General features: G+C 39.1%; 3 protein-coding genes and 1 long non-coding RNA gene across 5 annotated transcripts; 3 read left to right on the top strand and 1 right to left on the bottom strand.

The window, feature by feature from the left end:
* The first annotated feature begins 1,046 nt into the window (after positions 1-1,046).
* On the top strand, positions 1,047-2,441 carry LOC103472767 (V-set and immunoglobulin domain-containing protein 1-like). Its single transcript, XM_008422600.1, has 5 exons — positions 1,047-1,106; positions 1,208-1,912; positions 2,008-2,124; positions 2,198-2,238; positions 2,316-2,441. The coding sequence occupies exons 1-5, from the start codon at positions 1,052-1,054 to the stop codon at positions 2,439-2,441; spliced, it is 1,044 nt and encodes a 347-aa protein (XP_008420822.1). The 5' UTR covers positions 1,047-1,051.
* Positions 2,442-3,023: 582 nt separating this feature from the next.
* Positions 3,024-8,376, top strand: LOC103472723 (uncharacterized). Of its 2 annotated transcripts, XM_008422539.2 has the most exons (7): positions 3,024-3,166; positions 3,236-3,314; positions 6,431-6,592; positions 6,696-7,403; positions 7,518-7,634; positions 7,701-7,741; positions 7,827-8,376. In XM_008422539.2, the coding sequence occupies exons 3-7, from the start codon at positions 6,538-6,540 to the stop codon at positions 7,965-7,967; spliced, it is 1,062 nt and encodes a 353-aa protein (XP_008420761.1). In that variant the 5' UTR covers positions 3,024-3,166; positions 3,236-3,314; positions 6,431-6,537; the 3' UTR covers positions 7,968-8,376. The 2 variants fall into 2 exon arrangements, with proteins under 2 accessions (XP_008420761.1, XP_008420762.1); XM_008422540.1 differs by lacking the exon at positions 3,236-3,314 and having other exon boundaries at positions 3,108-3,166.
* A 3,908-nt stretch (positions 8,377-12,284) lies between these two features.
* LOC103472766 (V-set and immunoglobulin domain-containing protein 2-like) lies at positions 12,285-13,779 on the top strand. The gene is made up of 5 exons (XM_008422599.2): positions 12,285-12,367; positions 12,470-13,174; positions 13,285-13,401; positions 13,477-13,520; positions 13,614-13,779. Exons 1-5 carry the CDS (start codon positions 12,313-12,315, stop codon positions 13,743-13,745), a joined length of 1,053 nt encoding a protein of 350 aa, XP_008420821.1. The 5' UTR covers positions 12,285-12,312; the 3' UTR covers positions 13,746-13,779.
* Positions 13,780-17,070: 3,291 nt separating this feature from the next.
* Positions 17,071-17,536, bottom strand: LOC103472765 (uncharacterized). The gene is made up of 3 exons (XR_001777069.1): positions 17,444-17,536; positions 17,319-17,353; positions 17,071-17,236 (listed from the first exon to the last, which is right to left on the bottom strand). It is a non-coding gene; the product is annotated as an uncharacterized LOC103472765 (long non-coding RNA).
* Between the last annotated feature and the right edge of the window lie 4,996 nt (positions 17,537-22,532).

Here is a 22,532-nt window from a genome sequence, read left to right as displayed (position 1 = left end):
CAATACAGACTAAATCTGTATTTAGCGTATAAATACAGACTAAAAGTCTGCACACGCTACAGAGCAATGCAACCAGAACAACCCCGTTGACTGATGGTGAAGCAGAACCGTCTATTCACACCAACAGCAAAACTTGAGATGAATAAAGTATCCAATGCATCAGGAAGTACATATTTTGTACTGTATATGTCTCAAATTAGACAATAAGGATTACAAATTCCAAATGTCAGGTTACAAAAATAAATGTTCTCCAGTGTTGAGACTATGAACTGATCACTTATCAAGAGTCAGATGATGATATGTAGCTATTGATATGAGCACAAATCTGTACCACTGATTGTGAATATCTGAAGCGATGTTCTCAGTGTTTAAAGGAACTCTGCACTAGAGGCATTTCCCTCATAGTTTCTTCACGGTGCCAGGACCCTTCAATCAAGCTCTGATTTACTCAGCAAGACTTTTTGTGCCAATAAAATCATTTGTTTTTTGATCATCTTGCCTTCAGATTTTTCAGAATTATTAAGTGAGATAAGTGAGTATATTGAGCTCCACTTAACCCTCCTGTTGTCCTCATTTTGTGGCTGTGGTAGATTTGGCTGTTGTCAACAGGAGCCTTAGCTTCACAGAGCAAAGAAGATAAAGCTGGAAATGAAGGATGTAAACAACACTTGAAAGATAACATATGACTGAAGACTAGAAAGCAGAAGTTATCTTCTATTACAGAAACAAAAAGTTGTTTGGGGGAAGAAAGTGTTAAATGAAAAGAATAATAAAAACTAAGAAATTACAGAAAAAAAAAATCAATGAAAAGATGCAGTGATGTCACAGTTTAGAATGAATTTGTATGTTTAAAGAAACATACAAAATGACTTTTGTACAATTTTTAAAGATACAAGCAGAAATGGTCCATCAGTCTCCTCCTCATCTACCTTTTTTCACTCTGGCCTATAGGTGGTAGCGAACATGACATAACGTGTCAGATTTAGTGTTGTCTATCAAAAAGGAACAAAGGCGTGAAGTTTTCCTCATTCAGCTCGGCTCGTTGATCAACATGAGTCCTGGACAGTTTGCCGTCAGTCTTACATTTGTGTTATTGTTAAAAATTGGTAAGTTTTTTTCTTCCATTATAATATGAGTCTTTCAGAGTATTTCAGTATGTTTTACATGTTTGGTTTAAGATATATTAATTCGTCTCTCCTTATCTCAGCTCAGACAGTTCCCCAGGTCTCCTCATCTGTTCAACAAGACACTCGATTTGTTTCAGTAAAAGCTGGAGAAAGTGTAACTCTGCAATGTTTTCGTGACCCTGATACACCTGCCAGGGCTTACTGGTACAAAGTAACTTTGCGTCAAAAACCACAACTCATTTCTACTGTCTTCAAGTACGACCCCGAAGGAACTTTTCAAAGAGAGTTCAAAAATAATCCCCGCTTCACCCTAGACACTAAAGGAAATCTAAATAACCTGAGGATTACAAATCTGCAGCCCTCAGACTCAGCGACTTATTACTGCGTCACTGGGCATTCATTCAAGATTGAGTTTGATGGGGGCACCATCATTCACGTTGAAGAATCAGGATTAAACATCCAGGCTTTGGTCCAACAGTCAGAAACTGAGATTTTCCCACCAGGAGACTCTGTGACTCTGAACTGTACATTACAAACTGGGAGCTGTGGTGGAGAACACAGAGTTTACTGGCTCAGAAACTCTGAGGAACATTATCCAGGACTAATTTACACTCATGAAGGGAGCAACGATCAATGTGAGAGGAAACCTGGGGAACAAAGTCATACATGTGTGTTCAGTCTGCCTTTGAAGAACCTTACTGTGTCCAACGCTGGGACCTACTACTGTGCTGTTGCCTCATGTGGACAAATATTGTTTGGAAACGGGACGAACCTCAATGTGAAGAGTGAGTAACAACTTCTACTTTGTTTTCCATTCAAATACAGTTCTCTCTTTCAGACACTAAGTATTTGATCATGTGTTGTTTCTGTCTCTCTACAGCTGAGACAGACTCTGTGTATCTCCTGACAGGAGCTTTAGTATTCACCACATTTCTAAGTGTTTCACAGGCCGTGTTGTTATTCATTCTCTACAAGAGAAACCACTCTGAAGACCCAGGTACTTCAACTACATATTACTAATACCTACAAACTGAAGACGGCATCAATAACGGATATGTTATTCTTTTCAGACTCTCAGTCCAGAAGGTCTCCTTCAACAACCACTGCAGAAGTATTGAGCTTTTTTTAATAACATTTATGTAATTAACAATTATTTTAAAATGACTTTCTTTCCTTTTTCATTTGTAGGGTGAAAACCTTCATTATGCAGCTTTGAAGATCGGAAGATTATCAGACCAGAAGAGCAGCAGATCAGCAAGGCAGAGAAATGAAAGGACCACCTGCGTCTACTCTGCTGTTAAGCTGGAAAATTAATCTAAGTTTTCCTACCTTGTAATGCAGACTGAACCAATCTTTAAGTCTCTTTTATATATGCAATTTATTATTTCTGCCAACTTGTTTTCAAGTTTTGATGACAACCCGCCTGTTGATAATAAATTTACCACGAGAAAACAAAGCATGGCATGTCACGATGTCGTCTACAGGTACAATGTCAGCCACACACGTCGCCACAGACCCAGTTCTGTGACCTACATCGCTGTACGCCTGATGCCAACATTGATTTTAGAAATCAAAATGCTCCCTAATGGGCCTCACCAGAATACTCACTATTAAAAATAATTTTAATAAGACAACATGAGGTGCTAGCAACAAATGAGGTTTTTTAAGTAACTAACTGCATCTTTAAAGACATTGTTTTTTGGGGTGAGGGTAGGAGGGAAGGCAGGTGCTCAGATGGGAAAAAAGGTCACCGTTTGTGGTTTGTGTAACCACCAACTGCTTTGGTAGAGTGAGATTTTTACAGGTACAGCTTAAAAACTATGTAAAACTATGTTTCAAACCAATACCCATGTGTCATCTGATGCAGATGTAGCAGGAAGAAGCCTGCCCCAATATTCAAAACACCTGGCCCCTAATCACCTCATGAGGGGTGGAGAGTATAAAGGCAGACTCTCACCTGGTTGCTTATGCTGGCATTTGGTCACACGTCGCTGGGAAGGTTGCTTGGGTAGCATGCAGGTTTTAAAGCTCTAACATCAGTAAGTAATGTTTCTCCTTTGGCATAAGACCTACAAATTCAGTATTTGACTTGAATTGTTTACATCTAGAAAACCACTGGAAGCTCCTGTTTGGTACTGGGGTGTGGCTGTAATTCACCCTCCCCAGTGCAGTTTGCACATAAAACGGGTATGTATTGTTTTATTGCACCCATACAGCTCCATAACACCAAAAATAATTTATATATAGCACATATTGGAAAGCTGATCCTCCTGCTGTGGGCTGGAAAGGATCCTCTGGTTTGGGGTRAAGTCATCCAGCTCTGGTAGGTGACAATGGTTTCCTCTGCCTTCCATTGTCTGAAAATCACCTACTAACCTTTTGATTTAATTCCAGCTCTGACACTGCTGCAGCTCACTGGACACCCTGCTGTTTTGTTTGTGTTTTCTCTTTTTTTTTGTTTAGTTTATCTTGTTTCATTGGTTGACCGTTTCATTTTTGCAACCGCTTTATTTAATCTGTTTTATTTATTTATTTTTTGGTCTCCAGTGAGCTGCAGCAGTGTCAGAGCTGGAATGAAATTGTTCAAAGTACAAGGTGGATAAAGTAAAGCAGTGCATCTTCTTTTAACAGGTAAATTGCCAGATATGTACAGTACATAACAGACCAACCTAATATTCAGATCCATAATTTTTGCCCAGTTTATGTTTCTGTTAAGAGACAGTTCCTCTCTGCATTCCACCAGAGAGATGTCCACTCACTAACAGATTGTCTTCAGGTTGTTGGGCTGTTTGTGAAGTTTGGCCGGAGACACCAACATGCTCTTCTACTGCATCGGACAGTTTTCAGTCTCTGAGTAGGACAGTCAGTGTCGGTCTCTGGATCATAACAAACAAAAAACATAACAATGAGAAATGGAGCGAAAGAATACATTTTACTACAACTCTAACAGCAAACCTCAATTACAGAAATGTAGGGTTTCAGAGATATTAACACATAATCATTTTTGGAGCTTGAGTCTTCGAAGAATCCAAGGAGGGATCGGGAGGGGGAGGTTAGGCTGACGACTGGCGATTTATCCGCAACCAAACTGGTTCTAATGTATACAAAAAGGCAATAAAAGGATTAAAACATGCTGCAAAATGTATATAAGACACAACAGTGGGAATAATGCTTTCAACGTGAAAAAGGCTTTTATATTTTTTCAAAGGAAAAAAATTGATCAGAAAGGTTGATAAATCTGACCAACATGCATGTAAACGTTCAACATCATGATAAAACATACTCCAGATTATTACGGATCTGTTTAAGTTAGCCAATAATTTGATTAAATGTTCACTGGCTCGATTTTTTTCCAACACTTGTACTCCGCTAACATTCGGCATGCTAAGCTAAAAATGCTAACACCAAGCCGTGTGGCGAATGTGACGTCTATCATACAGGTTGAGCTCAACTCAAAATAATAGTTATAAACCATCTTAGAAAAAAATGACTCACCAAACGTGGTAAACACCTCAGACAGATGGAAAGTAAATAGTCCTGGAATGACTTGGCTTCTGTCGCTTTGCTTAGGTGGAAATCCATGATTCTGGGATGGAGTCAGTGAATTAACTCCTTCAGTGTTAGAGCTGCTGGTGGAGTTCAGAGTTAAGAAGTAAAGAGTTATTGATTCTATTTTAACACCTCTAGATTTGATACGGAAACACTTTGTTTTAACACTGGATTTTAACTACTAATAATATACACCCCAGAGTTACATAAACAAAATGTGACTCTATTAGAGTAATGTTAGATGTTAGAATACCTTCCCAGAGGCTGCTGTTTTGATATGAACTGCATCCCAGCCTCAGATCTTCTACTTGAGGAAACTCCAAAGGTTCTCAATAGGGTTGAGGTCAGAAGAGGATGGTGACCACACCATGAGTTTCTTCCCTTTCGTGACCATAAAAGGGGCACACAGGAATTCCTTGCAGTATTCCTGCGTCATGCTGCAAGGAACGACACAGTGGCATTCCTTGCAGCATGCATGAAGATGATTTTGCTACTGAAGGTATGGCTCTTCTTTTTGAACCATGAAAGAAAGTCATCAGTCAGAAAGTCCACACCTTCGGGGATTCGGAAGGGGCCGACCAGCTCTCTCCCCATGAATTCGGCCCAAAAAAATGATTCCACCACCTGCTTGCTGACATCACAGCCATGTTGGGATATGGTGACCATCCACCACCAATTCACCAATCCGCAGCAGTCATCAGTGAATAAGTCTGTTTAAAAATTAATCTTCATGTACGGCTGGGCCCACTGCGATCATTTCTACTTGTGAGCACTGGTTAGGGGTGGCCCAATAGTAGGTTCATGCACCGCAAGCCTCTGGAGGATCCTCCACCTTGAGGTTCCAGAGGCACCAGCAGCTTCAAATAACTTCAAATAACTATTTGCTGCTTTGCTACTGCATTTTAACAGCTGCTTTCTTAATCTGATGAATTTGTCTAACAGAAACCTTCCTTATTATGCCTTTATCTCCACAAACCCATCTTTGTTCTGAATCAGCCACAAATCTCTTCACAGTACGACAATGCTTCAGTTTTCGTTAAATATCTAATGTTTTCATACCTTGTCATATGGCACTACACTATATCTGATGATTTTTGTCATCAGAGAGAACGTTTCTCTTTCCAATGTTGCTTGAAACCTGTTGCCCGCTTAATAATGTAGAACATCCTTCTTATGTAGATTTCCTTTAGTTCATTAGCTCACCAGACAAAGTAATCCACCCAGCTCTCTGAAATTAATAACAGTGATTCAAAAAGCCCTGAGACACAATACCATCTATAGATTGAATAGCACAACAAAAATGTTTATCTTTATGACACTTAAATCCAATTTGCACAATGATTTGGAACACAGTGTATAGGATGCGATAACACACTTCAAGTGAACAGATTTCACTGCAAACATTCAGACAGAAATTCACACAAAACCAAAGTCTTGATCTAATCTTACTTTAAAAGCATCATGCTCCATATTTTGTGTGTACTCTGCCTTTATAAGCGGCCACAGGTCTGACATGGTGGCAGCTTGTAAAGTGGTTTGGTGTTCTGATTTCTTTGTCTTTAAACATCAAAATAACACATTTTCAAAGTTGTAAGTGATATTTTTGCAAACAGAATTTAAACCAGAACATAACGCTAGAGGAGGAGTTTCCTTTGCCAAATGCAGCTAATTTTCCATGTCCTCTTTAAAGTTACAGCAGAAGTGACAAGTCTGTCTCCTACTCGTCTACCTTTTTTTTTCATTCTGACCTAGAGGTGGTGGTGATTGTGAGATAAGCTCCCACTTCTACTTTGTCAGTCAAATTTAGTGTAGTTGACAGAACAAAGACGTGGAGTTTTTCTCATTCAGCTCGTTGATCAAGATGAATCCTGGACAGTTTGCTGTTAGTCTTGCATTTTTATTCTCATTAAAATTTGGTAAGTTTATTTAATTGGAATTGTAATATGAGTAATATGAGTATTTCAATGTGTTTTTACATGTTTGATTTAAGAGATACTGATTCGTCTCTCCTTATCTCAGTTCAGACAGTTCACCAGGTCTCCTCATCTGTTCAACAAGGCAGTCGGTTCTTTTCAGTAAAAGCTGGAGAAAATGTAACTGTGCAATGTTTTCATGACCCAAATTCATCTTCAAAGTTTAACTGGTACAAACTAACATTGGGACAGAAACCACAACTCATTTCTACTGTCTACAAATTGGGATCAAATGGAGCTTTTTACGATGAGTTCAAAGATAATCCCCGCTTCATGGTGAACACCAAAGGAAATCAAAAGAACCTGAGGATTACAAATCTGCAGCCCTCCGATTCAGCGATTTATTACTGCATCACCGGGAATTCATTCAAGCTTGAGTTCGATTGGGGCACCATCATCCATGTCGAAGGATCAGGATTAAACATCCAGGCTTTAATTGACCAACAGTCAGAGACTGAGATTTTCCAACCAGGAGACTCTGTGACTCTGAACTGTACATTACAAACTGGGAGCTGTGGTGGAGAACACAGAGTTTACTGGTTCAGAAACTCTGAGGAACATTATCCAGGACTAATTTACACTCATGAAGGGAGCAACGATCAATGTGAGAGGAAACCTGGGGAACAAAGTAATACATGTGTGTTCAGTTTGCCATTGAAGAACCTTACTCTGTCCAACGCTGGGACCTACTACTGTGCTGTTGCCTCATGTGGACAAATATTGTTTGGAAACGGGACGAACCTCAATATGAAGAGTGAGTAACAACTTCAGCATGGCTTCTTCTTTATTTGTTTTTGCTATAAAAAAAGAATACTCTCTTTCAGACACTAAGTATTTGATCATGTGTTGTTTCTGTCTCTCTCTACAGCTGAGACAGACTCTGTGTATCTCCTGACAGGAGCTTTAGTAGTCACCACATTTCTAAGTATTTCACAAGCCGTGTTGTTATTCATTCTCTACAAGAGAAACCACTCTGAAGACCCAGGTACTTCAACAACATATTACTAATAATAAAGTCGGCTTCAATCAAAGCAATTTAACTTTTTTTCAGATTCTCAGTCCAGAAGGTCTTCTCCTTCAACAACCACTGAAGTAGATTTTTTTAATAACACTTATGTCATTCTCATTAATTTACAATTATTTTAAAATGAGCTTTTTTTCCCCCTTTTCTTTGCAGGATGACCTAAATGGGGAAACCCTTCATTATGAAGCTTTGAGGACCAGAAGATTATCTGACCAGAAGAGCAGCAGATCATCTAGGCAGAGAAATGAAAAACCTGACTGTGTGTACTCCTCTGTTGTAAAGCTTGAAAACTGATCCACGTTGCTCTTGCCTTGCAAAACAGACTGACAGTTCAGAAGCAACAATCTTTATCTCTGTTATATATGCAATTTACTTTTTCTGCTGACTTGTTTTCAAGTTTCCATGACAAACAGACTTCCAAGTCACCATTACATGGTGAGATTTTAAAGGAAATTCATTTTTGCAAGAATAGTTTGAGTTGTCTTACTGTGAATTCTCATCAAGAAATTAAATTTACCACAAAAAACACAAAAAAAACAAAGCATGGCGTGTCATGATGTCGTCTACAGGTACAATGTCACCCTCACACGTTGCCACAGGTCCAGTTCTGTGACCTACATCGCTGTAGGTCTGATGCCAGCGTTGATCTTAGAAATCAAAATGCTCCCAAATGGACCTTACCAGAAAACTCACTTTTAAATATAATTTTAATAAGACAACATGAGGTGCTACAAAGCAAACGTGAGGTATTTTAAGCAAATGACTGTCTTTATAGACATCTTTATTTGGGACTGGGGGCTAGAAGGGAAGTCAAGGCTGAGGTGGAAAAAAAGGTCGTCTTTTGTGGTATATATAACCACCAGCTGCTTTAGAAGTGGGAGGTTTTTTACAGGTTCAGCTTGAAAAACATGTCTACTTCTTTCAAATCAATAGCCATATGTAATCTGATGCAGATGTTTCATAATATCCATAACTCTACACACTGGTTTCACAAACAATCAAACTGGAAACAACACAACAATGTATCAATCAATCAATCAAATTTTATTTGTATAGCACATTTCAGAAGCAAGGCATTTCAAAGTGCTTTACATAATTAAAATAAAAACAGGGGCTGCACAGTTGGTAGAGCTGTTGCCTTGCAGCAAGAAGGTTCTGGGTTCGATTCCCGGCCCCGGTCTTTCTGCATGGAGTTTGCATGTTCTCCCTGTGCATGCGTGGGTTTTCTCTGGGTACTCCGGTTTCCTCCCACAGTCCAAAAACATGACTGTCAGGTTAATTGGCCTTTCCAAATTGCCCCTAGGTGTGAGTGTGTGTGTGTGCATGGTTGTTTGTCCTGTGTGTCTCTGTGTTGCCCTGCGACAGACTGGCGACCTGCCCAGGGTGACCCCGCCTCTCGCCCGGAACGTTAGCTGGAGATGGGCACCAGCAACCCTCCCGACCCCACTGAGGGATGAGGGTGCAGGAAAATGGATGGATGGATGAAAATAAAAACAGAATAAACAGTGAGAAAGAGAAAGATTAAAAAGATAAAAACATTAAAAGTTATGAAATTATGAAAAAGATTAAAAAAGATAAAAAGATAAAAACATTAAAAGTAAAGATAAATTCATTAAAAACATCGATCAACATCATACAAGGATGTAATGTAATGCTACATTAGCATCTATAAAATAAATAACCAGTTCAAACCCACAAATTCATAAACAAATCTGGGAAAAAAACACTTGTTGAAAGACCAGAGACTTGACATAGACTGTCTTTTGCTCAAAGACTCGATCCTGATGACCTCACTGGGCCTGATCTGAATGTTGTTCTCTGTGGCAAACAGGAAAAGGTCAAAGTGTTTCTTCTCCATTTCCTATTATCTTCTTGAAAATACACAGAAGCTGTAAGACACACTAATTGAGTTTTCTTTGTAAAAAACAACAAAAAACAGAGACCGTACATCAGCTTAAATTTAACCATAACCAATAAAAGAGTTATGAAATATTTACTGTGCAATGTTTTGTTGAGTAGAACACAAGTGTATATGCGCTCAACAAAAGGAACAAAAGATGCTCAAGGAACTTATGTAGCTACTTCTATTGTTTGAAGTTTTCCTACATCCTGTTAGGGAGCTGGGGTTTGGATATTGTTTGGGGTCTTCAGTTTCTCACAGTTTCCACCAGAGGGAGCCAGGAAGCTGCTGTGGAGGTTGGACCTACCAATCAATCTCACATGCCTGCTAATCATCTAGGCTTATCAGCCCGAGGATAAGAGGAGCTAGTTGCCAGTCCTTCGGTGCCTGAGTGTCAACCTAACATGATACTCTGACTCCTCTGTTGTCCCTGCGATAGTTTGGTCTTTGTGCTACTTTTTGATGATCTCTTGAAGTCACCTGTCTCGTCTCTGGTCACTCCCTGGATTCTCCTCCTCAAGTCAGTCTGGTTTCTCCTCACGATATAAAGACTCAAAGTAATTAATTCTGCTTCAAGCTCCACAATTGGCAAAGTTCCACTCCTTTTCCTCAATTCAAACTCTACGTATCCTGTCCGTCCTCCAACGTCTCCACCATCCAGCAGTAGCTTTCCTTGTATCATACCTAAGATCTCAATCACTATGGCAGTTCTAAGACTCCTCCCCTTATGGACTCATCATCATCGTCATCGTCATCGTCGTCGTCGTCGTCATCAGTAAAATCCTCATTTCTCCTGAACATTCCACCCTGACCTCTCCAAGTACTCACCACTCAGTCACTCTTCCTGATCCTTCCCTTGTTTCCAGATTTCCTGGACAAAGAAGCATGTTCAGTTGCATTGTTGTTCAATAAACTTCATTAATTTTCTCATCTGCCTCCTGAGAGTGTTCTGCACTTGGGTCAAAAGCTTACCTAAGACTATGACAAAGTGTACATGTTAGCAAACCTCCAAGCAGATCCAAATGGAAACCAACAGTGCACCATGTGTCCATAAGAAGAATCAATCAAATCACTCATCTATTTCTATCTGACTCTTCACACTGGTTTCTATTATCACCATATCAGTTTTTCAAATAAATATTTTGAAACCTTGTCTTTGCCTTGGCAGCGTTCTGACTTCTTGCTCTTGTAGATTAAATCCAGTAAAGATTCAACCAATCTCTGATTTGGGACATAAACCTTTGTTCTGTTTATGTCTCAGAAACTTTTGTTTCTGTAAACTGTGGAGACCTTCTCAAGCCACAGGTGTAGCTCTCCTTTGGTTTAGTCTCCAGTTTACTGCAACCAAACTACGGCTAGAGCTTTCATCAGTGTCCTCTGGAGGTAACAACCTTGGTTTCTATAGAAGATGTTCTAGTTTTGCTGGTGGAAGTTTGTAGAAAATATCTGAGAGGTTATATTTTGAGATTAATCTAAGTGGTAGAATGCAGTAGCAATTATGTCTGTAAACTTAAAACATTTCTTGCAACTAAATGTCATGGGTGGAGGTGATAGTGACTGCATCTACACTATGTGATCCAAAATTTACGGGTGATGTCTGCAGTTGATATATCCTCAAGTTCCAGAAAAATGTTCGACTGAAGCAAGTGCTACTATCATCAAAACAGACATTTGAGATAATAAAACCTGCCAGTCTGATCCTAGCAGCCTTTAGAAAGAAATCAAAGCACATTAGATCCTAAATGATCCAAAAGTGGGATGCCACTGGATACAATTTCTGAATGTATTTATCAAAAATGTATTGAATACTTTTAGAAAGTGTAATTCTTGACAACTTCTAAATGTCTCCTGCTTGGACAAACTAGTCAAATATGTATATCTCACAGGTGTGTTCTTTGACAATTATTTTGCACAAAGGTTCTGCAGGCACTTTCTGGACACTCTGATCTTCAGCTCTTTCCAAATATTGCCAGTTTGGTACTTTTTACAGTCTCAGTACATTTCGTTATCCAACCCTCTTCTCTAAGACAACACAAGCTTTCATTCTTAATAGCCAGCATGGAGTTTTAGGGTTGATGTGCAGAACCAGTCTTTCTCCCATGTGCAATGCCAATCAAAGAGTTCAGGTTTGGTGTCATCTGGCCAAACTATACTCCTTGTTCACATGACAGGTTATTAAAACTGTTGGTTGATTTTCCTAACCTAAGACACCCCACACATGACGATAAAGAAGTTGTAGGTTTGTTCCTATAGGATGTGGTAACCCATTTCAAATGAACAGATTTCACTCCAAACATTCAGAGAAATCTGAACATAAGTCTTGAACTAATCTTACTTTAAAAGCATCATGCTCCATATTTTGTGCGTACTCTGCCTTTATAAGCGGCCACAGGTCTGACATGATGGCCGCTTATGAAGTGGTGTGTTGTCTTTCTCTTTAAACAACAGTCATTTTCAAAGTTGTATGTGATATTTTTGCAGACAGAATTTAAACTAGAACAAAACACTAGAGGAAGGATTTCCTTCGCCAGATGCAGCTAATTTTCCATGTCCTCTTTAAAGATACAGCAGAAATGACAAGTCTGTCTCCTCCTCGTCTACCTTTTTTTTCATTCTGGCCTATAGGTGGTGGTGAACGTGACATAAGTTCTCACTTCTACATTGTCAGTCAATTTTAGTGCAGTCGATTAAAACGGAACAAAGGCGTGGAGTTTTTCTTCATTCAGCTCGTTGATCAACATGAGTCCTGGACAGTTTGCCGTCAGTCTTACATTTTTATTCTCATTAAAATTTGGTAAGTTTGTTTTTTTGGCATTGTAATATGAGTCAGAGTATTTCAATTTGTTTTTGCATTTTTGATTTAAGATATATTTTAATCCATCTCTCCTTACTTCAGCTCAGACAATTTACCAGGTCTCCTCATCTGTTCAACAAGGCAGTCGGTTTGTTTCAGTAAAAGCTGGAGAAAGTGTAACTGTGCAATGTTTTTATAACCCAAATTTAACTTCAAAGTTTGACTGGTACAAACTATCATTTGGACAGAAACCAAAGCTCATTTCTACTGCCTACAAGTATGAACGTGGAACTTTTTATAATGAGTTCAAAGATAATCCCCGCTTCACCCTAGACACTAAAGGAAATCTAAGTAACCTGAGGATTACAAATCTGCAGCCCTCAGACTCAGCGACTTATTTCTGCATATCTGGGCATTCATACAAGACTAAGTTTGATGGGGGCACCGTCATTCACGTCCAGGAATCAGTATTAAATGTTCAGGCTTTAATTGACCAACAGTCGGAAACTGAGATTTTCCAGCCAGGAGGCTCTGTGACTCTGAACTGTACATTACAAACTGGGAGCTGTGGTGGAGAACACAGAGTTTACTGGTTCAGAAACTCCGAGGAACATTATCCAGGACTAATTTACACTCATGAAGGGAGCAACGATCAATGTGAGAGGAAACCTGGGGAACAAAGTAATACATGTGTGTTCAGTCTGCCATTGAAGAACCTTTCTGTGTCCAACGCTGGGACCTACTACTGTGCTGTTGCCTCATGTGGACAAATATTGTTTGGAAATGGGACGAACCTGAACGTGAAGAGTGAGTAACAACTTCAGCATGGCTTCTTTATTTGTTTTTGCTAAAAAGAAAAGAATACTCTCATTCAGACACTAAGTATTTGATCATGTGTTGTTTCTGTCTCTCTACAGCTGAGACAGACTCTGTGTATCTCCTGACAGGAGCTTTAGTATTCACCACATTTCTAAGTGTTTCACAGGCCGTGTTGTTGTTCATTCTCTACAAGAGAAACCACTCTGAAGACCCAGGTACTTCAACTACATATTACTAATATACACAAAATCAAGACAGCATCAATAATAGGATATGTTATACTTTTTCAGAGTCTCAGTCCAAAAGGCCTTTTCCTTCAACAACCATTACAGAAGTATTGTTTTTTAAAATTCATAATATTCACATCAGTAGTAACATTTTCTTCTCAATTTACAATAATTTTCCATTGTTTTTGTCTGATGTCTAGGGTGACCTAAATGGTGAAAACCTTCATTATGCAGCGTTGAGAACGAGAAGATTAACAGATAAGACGAGCAGCAGATCATCAAGGCAGAGAAATGAACAATCTGACTGTGTGTACTCCTCTGTACAGATGTAAATGTGGATAATTTACCATCAATTAGTACAAACAAGATATGATTGCTTTGTATATCAGACCTGAAAAACTGTCGTTTTCTTTCTTTTGTTTAAATTCTATGCTATTTGTATTTGACTCTTTACTTATTTTGATGGTAAAATGTTTGAGCTAGATTATCATTATTATCCTTTGCAGACATTTTTGTCTACCTCTGACTTCTCATCAAGGAATCAAATTTACCACAAAAAAAAAAAGTATGTTATGTCGTGATGTCATCTCCTGGATTTCACCTACACACATCGCCACAGACCCACTTCTCTGACCTAAATCACTGAATGTCTGAGGTCAACAACGATTTTAGAAATTACAATGCTACATAATGGTCCTCACCAAAAAACACATTTTTAAAAATAACTCTGATACCGGAACATGAGGTGCTAGTAAGCAAAAGGTGTGATCTCTTTTTTAACCAACCAACTAAATAACAGTTTCCAGCATAATTATACTTCTAATCCAACCCTTATTTCTTGGTTTACCTATAGTACACAAGTAGCTTTTATAGCTTAATTTTACACTGATAGAAAACAGTTCAAAATCTGAGACCCAGGTTAAAACAAAATTATTAATTTCTCTTGTTTAACATTATTATGGGTCATAGTAAAGTTTCTCTGAAAATTAAAATGGATGGAACATTTAAAATACTATGTGTGTCATTTTTGATGCACTCCCACAGTAGAGTCCGCCTGCTTGGAGATAAATAGTGGCCTGTCATTCACAGTCTAGACCAAGTAAGTTGCTTTTTCAGGGACTTGCTTCATTTATTTCTGTTTCTTTGTTGCTGACTTCTTATGTCAAAAGGTCAACTGATTCTCTGGGGAAGGAAACTTCAGTGCTGTGTGAGCGCCTCCTACTGGTCAAAAACTGATCAGTAGAACTGAATCAGAAAGGAAGTCATGCTGCCAAGCCTCCATTTTAGTTTCAAGCATCCAGAGTAGAGAGGTGAATGAAGCGTCTACTTAGCGTGTTGTGTGAGTAAATGTGATGAAAAACCGAGTCTCACACGACACCAATGACTGTCAGGCTTTTTTGTGCAAAGAGTCAAGTGGTCTGCAGTGGGAGGAGAGAAATGTGCAGGAGTGTTTGACAGGAAGAGACAGCGCAGTGTGGTCTGAGCACATGCATGAGCGTCGCACGACCTCATGCATCGACTCTTCAGACAATTATGAAAACATCGCGGTTATGATCGAATCAGATCTGCTGCTGCATGTCAGTGTACTTAGTTTGATTTAAAAAAAATGTATAATACACAAAACATCGTAGTGAGATTAAAAAAACAACAAAAAAACAAATTGTATGCATTGAGAACAAAATTCAACCACAGACCACGCCCTTCAGAGAGGACCAACACCGTCACCGTGGGAACGTGTTTCAGCAGAGAGGTGCTGTGGTGTTGTGTGTGAATTTTGGTGAGAGAGCTGTGAACAGCAGCAAAACAGCAACATGACACCACATAGATGCAGTAAAATGAACACTAACCCTGTTCTTTGTGTTCTTAGGTTTTCTTTATCTTGGAGGCTACTGCTACAAACAGCTCTAACACCAACACATCTCAAACTGCAACACACTTCAGATTTATAGTTTTCTTCACATCATGAGGCTAGTTCAGAGTATTTTGCTTCTGTAGTGGCAGATCATATCAAAAGCCTTTCCACAGGAAAACACTGACCGGATTCAAATTAATTATATTTAAATAATTAATAACGTTGATACCAACTGTCTGATTTCTTCCAATTAAAACGTGACTCCGAAGAAAAGTGTCAGACATTTTAGTTAAGAATCTATCTATCAACGTTTATGAGTATGCAAGTCACAGACTAGTGATGCATGGATATTGGATATTTGGTGAATATCTGATATGCTGATATGTTATACCTCATTTGGTCAATAACCAATACCAATACCAATATTTTTTTCTATATCTACTTACTGAAACTATATGTCTTTCTCTACTGTGGAATTAAAATGCTGCATAATCTTTGTCAGTTTAACATGCTGCTAAAATGGAGTCGGAAAATGATGTAACACTTTCAACTTGCATTATGTTTAATGTCAAATTTATTCATTTGCTCTCTCTAAGACAATGACAACACTGCATGCATCATTGTGATTGGTATGTCTTATAAGAAAGGCTTTTGTATCGGTGAGTTATTCTGACGGAATGGCCGATGTCTGATATTACATTTTACAGCTGATATCGGCCGAAAATATTGCGCATTCCTAATACAGACTGTTATCGAGCTATGACACATAAAAAACAAAAAAAAATCTCTTTATTTTTTCTGCTGGACTTCTGAAGGCATGATTGGTGGAATAAGATGAGTTCCACAAAAGGATCAACAGAACCAGCTTTTTTAACGAGGAGAAGCCGCGTGTGATGCCGATGATGCGACAACTCATAATGAGTCATAAACGGGCGGAGATAAACGTCGCTTCTCAGGAAGAGGCTGCACAATGTGGGTGAGGACAATTGAAACCTGCTGGTCTCTCCACCTTCAGCATGAAAGGCCTCAAACTGAGCATACATGTTGAACTTAACTTTCCTTTTTTTAAATGAGAATAACATCAAAATGTGTGTTTCTGCAAAGGAGTTGTAGTGAAATAAAACAACAGCGAGGTGTGTGTTGTTTAATGTGTTGGTTTCTAACAAGTAGGTCTGATAGTCCCTCCCCAGTTTCCACTGCGGTGACATTTAGCCACAGAGAGACTAGCCTTCAGCGCTGCAACAAAACCACAGGTGGCAAAAGCTTCTGTCTCCTTTCACATCAAGACATTCGATCTTCTCTTTTAAAGTGTGTTTAGTGGGCCTCAGGGAAGGCCTTGTAAAACGTATAGAAAAAGGTCTTCCTTGTTGCTGAAACTCACCAAACAATAGCAGCAATATGGCAGAATCAAAAAGCGCAAATCTTTATCTACTGTCCTTTCATAAAAACGTTTCATTAGTGATGTTGGGGCATGTTCCTCTTGATGACGTGTGATTAGGTAAAGAAAGATGGTAGTAAGAAAAGATGCTAATTGATCTACACTAAGACAATGTGGGTCTAAGGTAGCTAAACATTGTTTAAAAATTGTTAACATTCATGTGTGGCACATTTTGTCATGTTACAACCGTAAATTTCCATTTATTTTATTGGGAGTTTATGTAATAGACAAACACAAAATAGTACACAATCAAGATTGAGCGAAATTGTTTTTTTTTTAAATTAAAAGCAGATTTTCTTTCCATTTTTGCTATAAGAGACACAAAAAACACAATACAAGTAGATAATGAAATGACTCATGACAACAATAGATCATTATTGTTCCTTAGCTGCTGTTATTAATATTGAGAGAGCCTATCTGGTCGCAGCATACAGCACATTTGGATCCATCTCCTTCTCTGCAGACCTTCTGTTCCTGTTTGCTTTGGGTCTGAAATTCAGTGCTGCATAGTTCACAGGATCAGAGTCCAGATTCTACAAAACAAGAAATGACTTAAAGTAACTCGGTGAGTTTTAGGATTGAGTGATTTTAAAAATTATAATTTAATGTGCTCACCTCATTGTGTTGTTGGTTCTGTCTGTTGGCTTGACCTGAAAAACATATACACTGTTTGAACATTTTTTATTGTGTCATTTCACATTATTAAGTTAGTTGAATTATTAAGTTGGTTGTCAAAATACCTTTATGACAAGGTCTGGTTTTCAAAACCAGTCCTAGGATGATTATTACCAGGAAAAAAACCACACCTCCCAGAATGACAGTGGGCAGGTTGTTGGCTATATCCAATCCATCTACAACTGAGACAAAGACATATAATGTGAACTCAGCTCATTACAATAATGAAGTTTCCAGGTCAACTTGCCCACTTGTCTGATCCATACTCCCATCTTATCTCTGTCTACTTTTATTTCACAACTGTAAACCAGCCAATTTTATCTGCACACCTGAATGGCAGTATAACCGTTAATACCTGTTATAGAAACATATTTTCAGAACTTATAGAGATAAATTGTCATAAATAGGTCATATGTTTTTAATAGCATTCCTTTAGGAACATTTTTTTGAATTTCCTATTTCCATTGATTCTGGCTCTGATCCAGATGTGGGCCCAGTGATTAAAATAAAAGCAAATTAGCTCCAATTTGTTTTTACAAATTAGAGGTGGACATTATTGACTTGTATCACGTTACCTAGACTAAAAATAGGTCATAGAAAAGTATTTTAAATCGGACCTTTGGATTAAGTAAACATATATTATAAATAGATATTTGAATATAAAATTCCTTTTTTGGACCAGGGTTCTGACTTTGTTGAGGAAGCAGGAGCACTTCTTGATCAAAAACTACACATTTACAAAATGACAGAGCAAAACCATGAAGAAAATAAATGTATAAGCAACATTGGAGAGACTCCAAGCATTCTTACCTTGCAAATATATTCCACTGAAGATTCTATAATTTTTCTCTGATTTTAATCCGCAGATATAAATGTCATAATACAAACATTCTTACCTTCAACTTGTAAATATGTTTCACTGAAGATTTTCAGACAGCTTGGTGAAATGGTTCCACAGATATAAAGTCCAGAATCTGAAAAATTCACTTGTTTGATGTTCAGAAAGAAGTTTGTGATGTTTGATGTCATGTTGAATTTCTCACGTTGAAATCCATCAAATAGATGAGCTTCAGATCCAGCTGTAGAGATCGATGAGATGCGGCTGACGTTAGATCCATCAATCAGTTTATACCAGAATATGTGTTCGAAAATGTTGCTTAAGTTAGGGCACAGCAGAGTGACGTCTTCACCAGGCTGAACCACAACTGAGAGAAACTCAAACTCTGACTTAGTGATCCAACCTGAAACATTCAAAGATCAACTTTAAAACACTTAAAACAACAGCTCTGGATGATAGAAGTCAATTTCTTGTCCATTCTGGAGAGAAATGGTAAATGTGTTGAAAAAACCATATGTAGCTTTACTTACTGAAGGTGAAGAGGAAAACCAGTATCACGTTGATGTTCATCATTGTTTACCTCAGTTAGAGCAATAAGCTCTGTGTCAGTTCTAGAGAGTCTTCAACATGGAGGTGGAGTTTTCTTTGTGTCCGTTTCCTCAAACTGATGACGAGAATCAGTTTAATTGAACAAAACCTTTATAGGTTGTAAAGAGCTGAAAGTAACATCATCATGAATAACACACGCAGCGCTCTTTCAAGTAGGAGAATCTGCAAGAGCTTAAAAAGCTTAGAGCTTTGATATGATTCGAGTGTGTGCCGCCATGCATGAAGCGTGTGTTACCCATCGGTGTGTGTTACATATCAGAAGAGGTGGCTAGAGAAGTAAGAAAAAAGTTACTTTAAACTACAAAATACAATGCCATAAAAAATGACGGTGAAGAACTTTTTCATCTTAATCAAATAAGGTGAGAGCATCCATCCATCCATCCATCCATCCATCCATCCATCCATCCATCCATCCATCCATCCATCCATCCATCCATCCATCCATCCATCCATCCATCCATNCATCCATCCATCCATCCATCCATCCATCCATCCATCCATCCATCCATCCATCCATCCATCCATCCATCCATCCATCCATCCATCCATCCATCCATTTTCTGCCGCTTATCCGGGCAGTGGCGCAACTACACATTATTCAGGTGGATGCGAAAACAAAGATCGGCGCCCCATCACAATTGGTGACAAAGGGCAGCCTTGGTGGAGTCCAACTCTCACCGGAAACGACCGACTTACTGCCGGCAATGCAGACCAGACTCTGACACCGGTCATACAGGGACCTGACAGGGCCTGGTACCCCATACTCCCGGAGAACCCCTCACAAAGCCCCCCTGGGGACACGGTCGAACGCCTTCTCCAAGTCCACCAAACACGTGTAGACTGGTTGGACGAACTCCCATGCACCCTCCAGGACCCTGCTGAGGGTGTAGAGCTGGTCCAGTGTTCCACGACCAGGACGAAAACCACACTGGTCTTCCTGAATCCGAGGTTTCTCAAATCCGATGGACCCTCCTCTCCAGGACCCCTGAATAGACCTTACCAGGGAGGCTTAAGAGTTTTTGCCTCAGCGACCACCCGAGCCGCATGCCGCTTTGCCTACCGGTACCCATCAGCTGCTTCTGGAGTCCCACAGGCCAAAAAGGCCTGATAGGACTCCTTCTTCAGCTTGACAGCATCCCTGTCAAGCTGAAGGGTTGACAGGGCTGGAGGGTTCAACCCTCGAACCCTCCACCAACGGGTTCGAGGGTTGCCGCCGCGACAGGCACCAACAACCTTGTGGCCGCAGCTCTGATAAACCACCTCGGCAATGAAGGCACGGAACATGGTCCACTCGGACTCAATGTCCCCCACTTCCCCCGGAATGTGTTCGAAGTTCTGCCGGAGATGGGAGTTAAAGCTCCGTCTCACKGGGGACTCCGCCAGACGTTCCCAGCAGACCCTCACTACACGTTTGGGCCTGCCAAGTCTGACTTGTTTCCTCCCCCACCACCGGAGCCAGTCAGTGGACAGCTCCGCACCTCTCTTCACCCGAGTGTCCAAGACATACGGCCGCAGATCCGATGAAACGATGACAAAATCGATCATCGAACTGCGGTGAGAGCATAAATATGACAAAAATGAAGTTGTCATGAGAATATCACAGATCAAGGTCATTGGTTTGTTTCTGTTCAACATTGTTGCATTTGGAAATGTATTCACAATTACCAAAAAAGCAGATAGAGGATTTCCTTTATTCATGTGAACTGAATACAGTAGCTCTCCATTAGCAGATAGTCCATCAGTCAAAATGGACTTCTTACTATTGCACCTCCAGATCACAAGGTTGGACACTTTCTGACAGTGCTGTTCTGAAAACTGTTGACTGGTGCAAGTGAAAGTCAGAAGAAACCCATTAAAGGTGAAGAGCAGTGGTATTGTGGTGGCACAGGAGTAAAGCACCACCATGTATGATGCAGCTCATTACCCACTTTAGTATCTGACCACTCTCAAGTAAAGGCCACTAAAGCCAATAAACCTTTTCTTTCTTTTTTTAAAGTGAAGAACAATAAAGAATTGGCTGACTACCAGTTTCTAAATGACCTCCTGTACTCTTAATAAAAAGAACAATCATAATGTGATCATCATCTCTTTTTGTAGATTATAACAATGGTCTTGTCATAACATTGGTCAGCTGGTCTCACACCAGAGAAATACCATGACAGTGTCATAAAACAGCAGGAGCTTGATCTGTGATGCTCAGAACCAGTTGCTGTTACCTTCCCTGAACTTATTATGATAAAAGCTTTCTTCTTTAACACCCATTTTCTTACCAAGAGGCAAATGACATGACCATCTGTGGAGAGCTCCTTAACCGCCTTGGTACATAAAAATACACAATTTGCGCCAATGGTTCCAGCAATCCTTTCTTCTCAAACAGTGGTAACGTTACAAGATCTACCTTTTCCAACTCTTGACTCTGCATTTTTCTCACTTTGCAAGGTTTTAAAAATTGCTTACCGTTTCTCACTCAGACTCCTGGTAAATGATTCCCCCCCCCTGACAATCATACACCCAATATTTGTTTTGACTCAGTTATAATTTCTTTAAGAAAACGACCATTGTTTGTTCCAGAAAAGTCCAACTCAGTGTGAACAGCCATCAGTCTGACTTATAAAAATATTAAAACATTCACCATATTGTTTATTTGACAAATAAAAAAGGTCAAAGTTTATTTGAAGGCAGGCTTTGTTGTGAAAACAGTTTATTTAATTTTACTTTTTACAATTACAGTAGAAGAGCCACCGAGTAGATGTTGATAGGCTAACATGAAATAATAATAAAGCATTATTTTGACTCTGAGCTGCTATTAATATTACTGTGTGCGTCTGTATTGGGTAGGGTGACCAAATGTCCTCTTCTCCCTGGACATGTCCACTTTTCACTTTCTGTCCAGGGGACGTTCAATGATTGATGAAAATGTCAGGATGTTCAGGGATTTTGGGGAAATCAAAATAATATGTCGTCCTATCTGGTGGCAGCGTACAGCACACTGGTCTCCGTCTTTCTCTCTTCAGAAAGCTTGGTGTTGCTGTTTGCTTTGGGTCTGAATTTCAGCGCTGCATAATTCACAGCGTTTGAGACCTGGTTCTGTAACAAGAAAGGATTTGCAGTAGGTCAATTTTAGGTTAATCTTAGAACATTAATTTAATCATTGTGTCAGTACCTCATTTTGTTGATGCCGTCTGTTGGTTGGAGCTGAAAAACAAAAACAGACACTCTTCTATTTACATCAGTTGTTTATTTTAATTTGATTGTAAAAAGAGACAAAAAAAGGAGACACAACAAAATACCTTTATGAAAAGTTGTGATTTTCCAAACCAGGCCCACAATGACAGCAGCAAGGAGAATCACTGAACTTATTAGAGTCACAGTGAGCAGTTTGTTGAATTCATCCAGTCCATCTACAGCAGAGACAGAGACATTTATACCACTCTTTAATGAATCGATAAAAAGTTTTTTGGATCAACGTATTTGTATAAGCATTTTATCTCCATCTAGTTCAATATCACAGATATGAACTAATCATGTTGTACACATTCACCTAAACAATAGAATAGAAAAGAAAAAAGAATAGAAATATCCTTTATTGTCCCTCAGTGTAAAAATTCAGTTGTAACAACAGCAAATCAAAGGTAATAATAATAATAATAATAATAATAATAATAATAATAATAATAATAATAATAATAATAATAATAATAATAATA

Source organism: Poecilia reticulata, linkage group LG11 (genome assembly GCF_000633615.1).
Source record: "Poecilia reticulata strain Guanapo linkage group LG11, Guppy_female_1.0+MT, whole genome shotgun sequence".
NCBI lineage: Eukaryota > Metazoa > Chordata > Actinopteri > Cyprinodontiformes > Poeciliidae > Poecilia > Poecilia reticulata.
The sequence above is the reverse complement of the archived record's forward strand: the minus strand, read 5'-3'. Positions and strand labels throughout refer to the sequence as shown.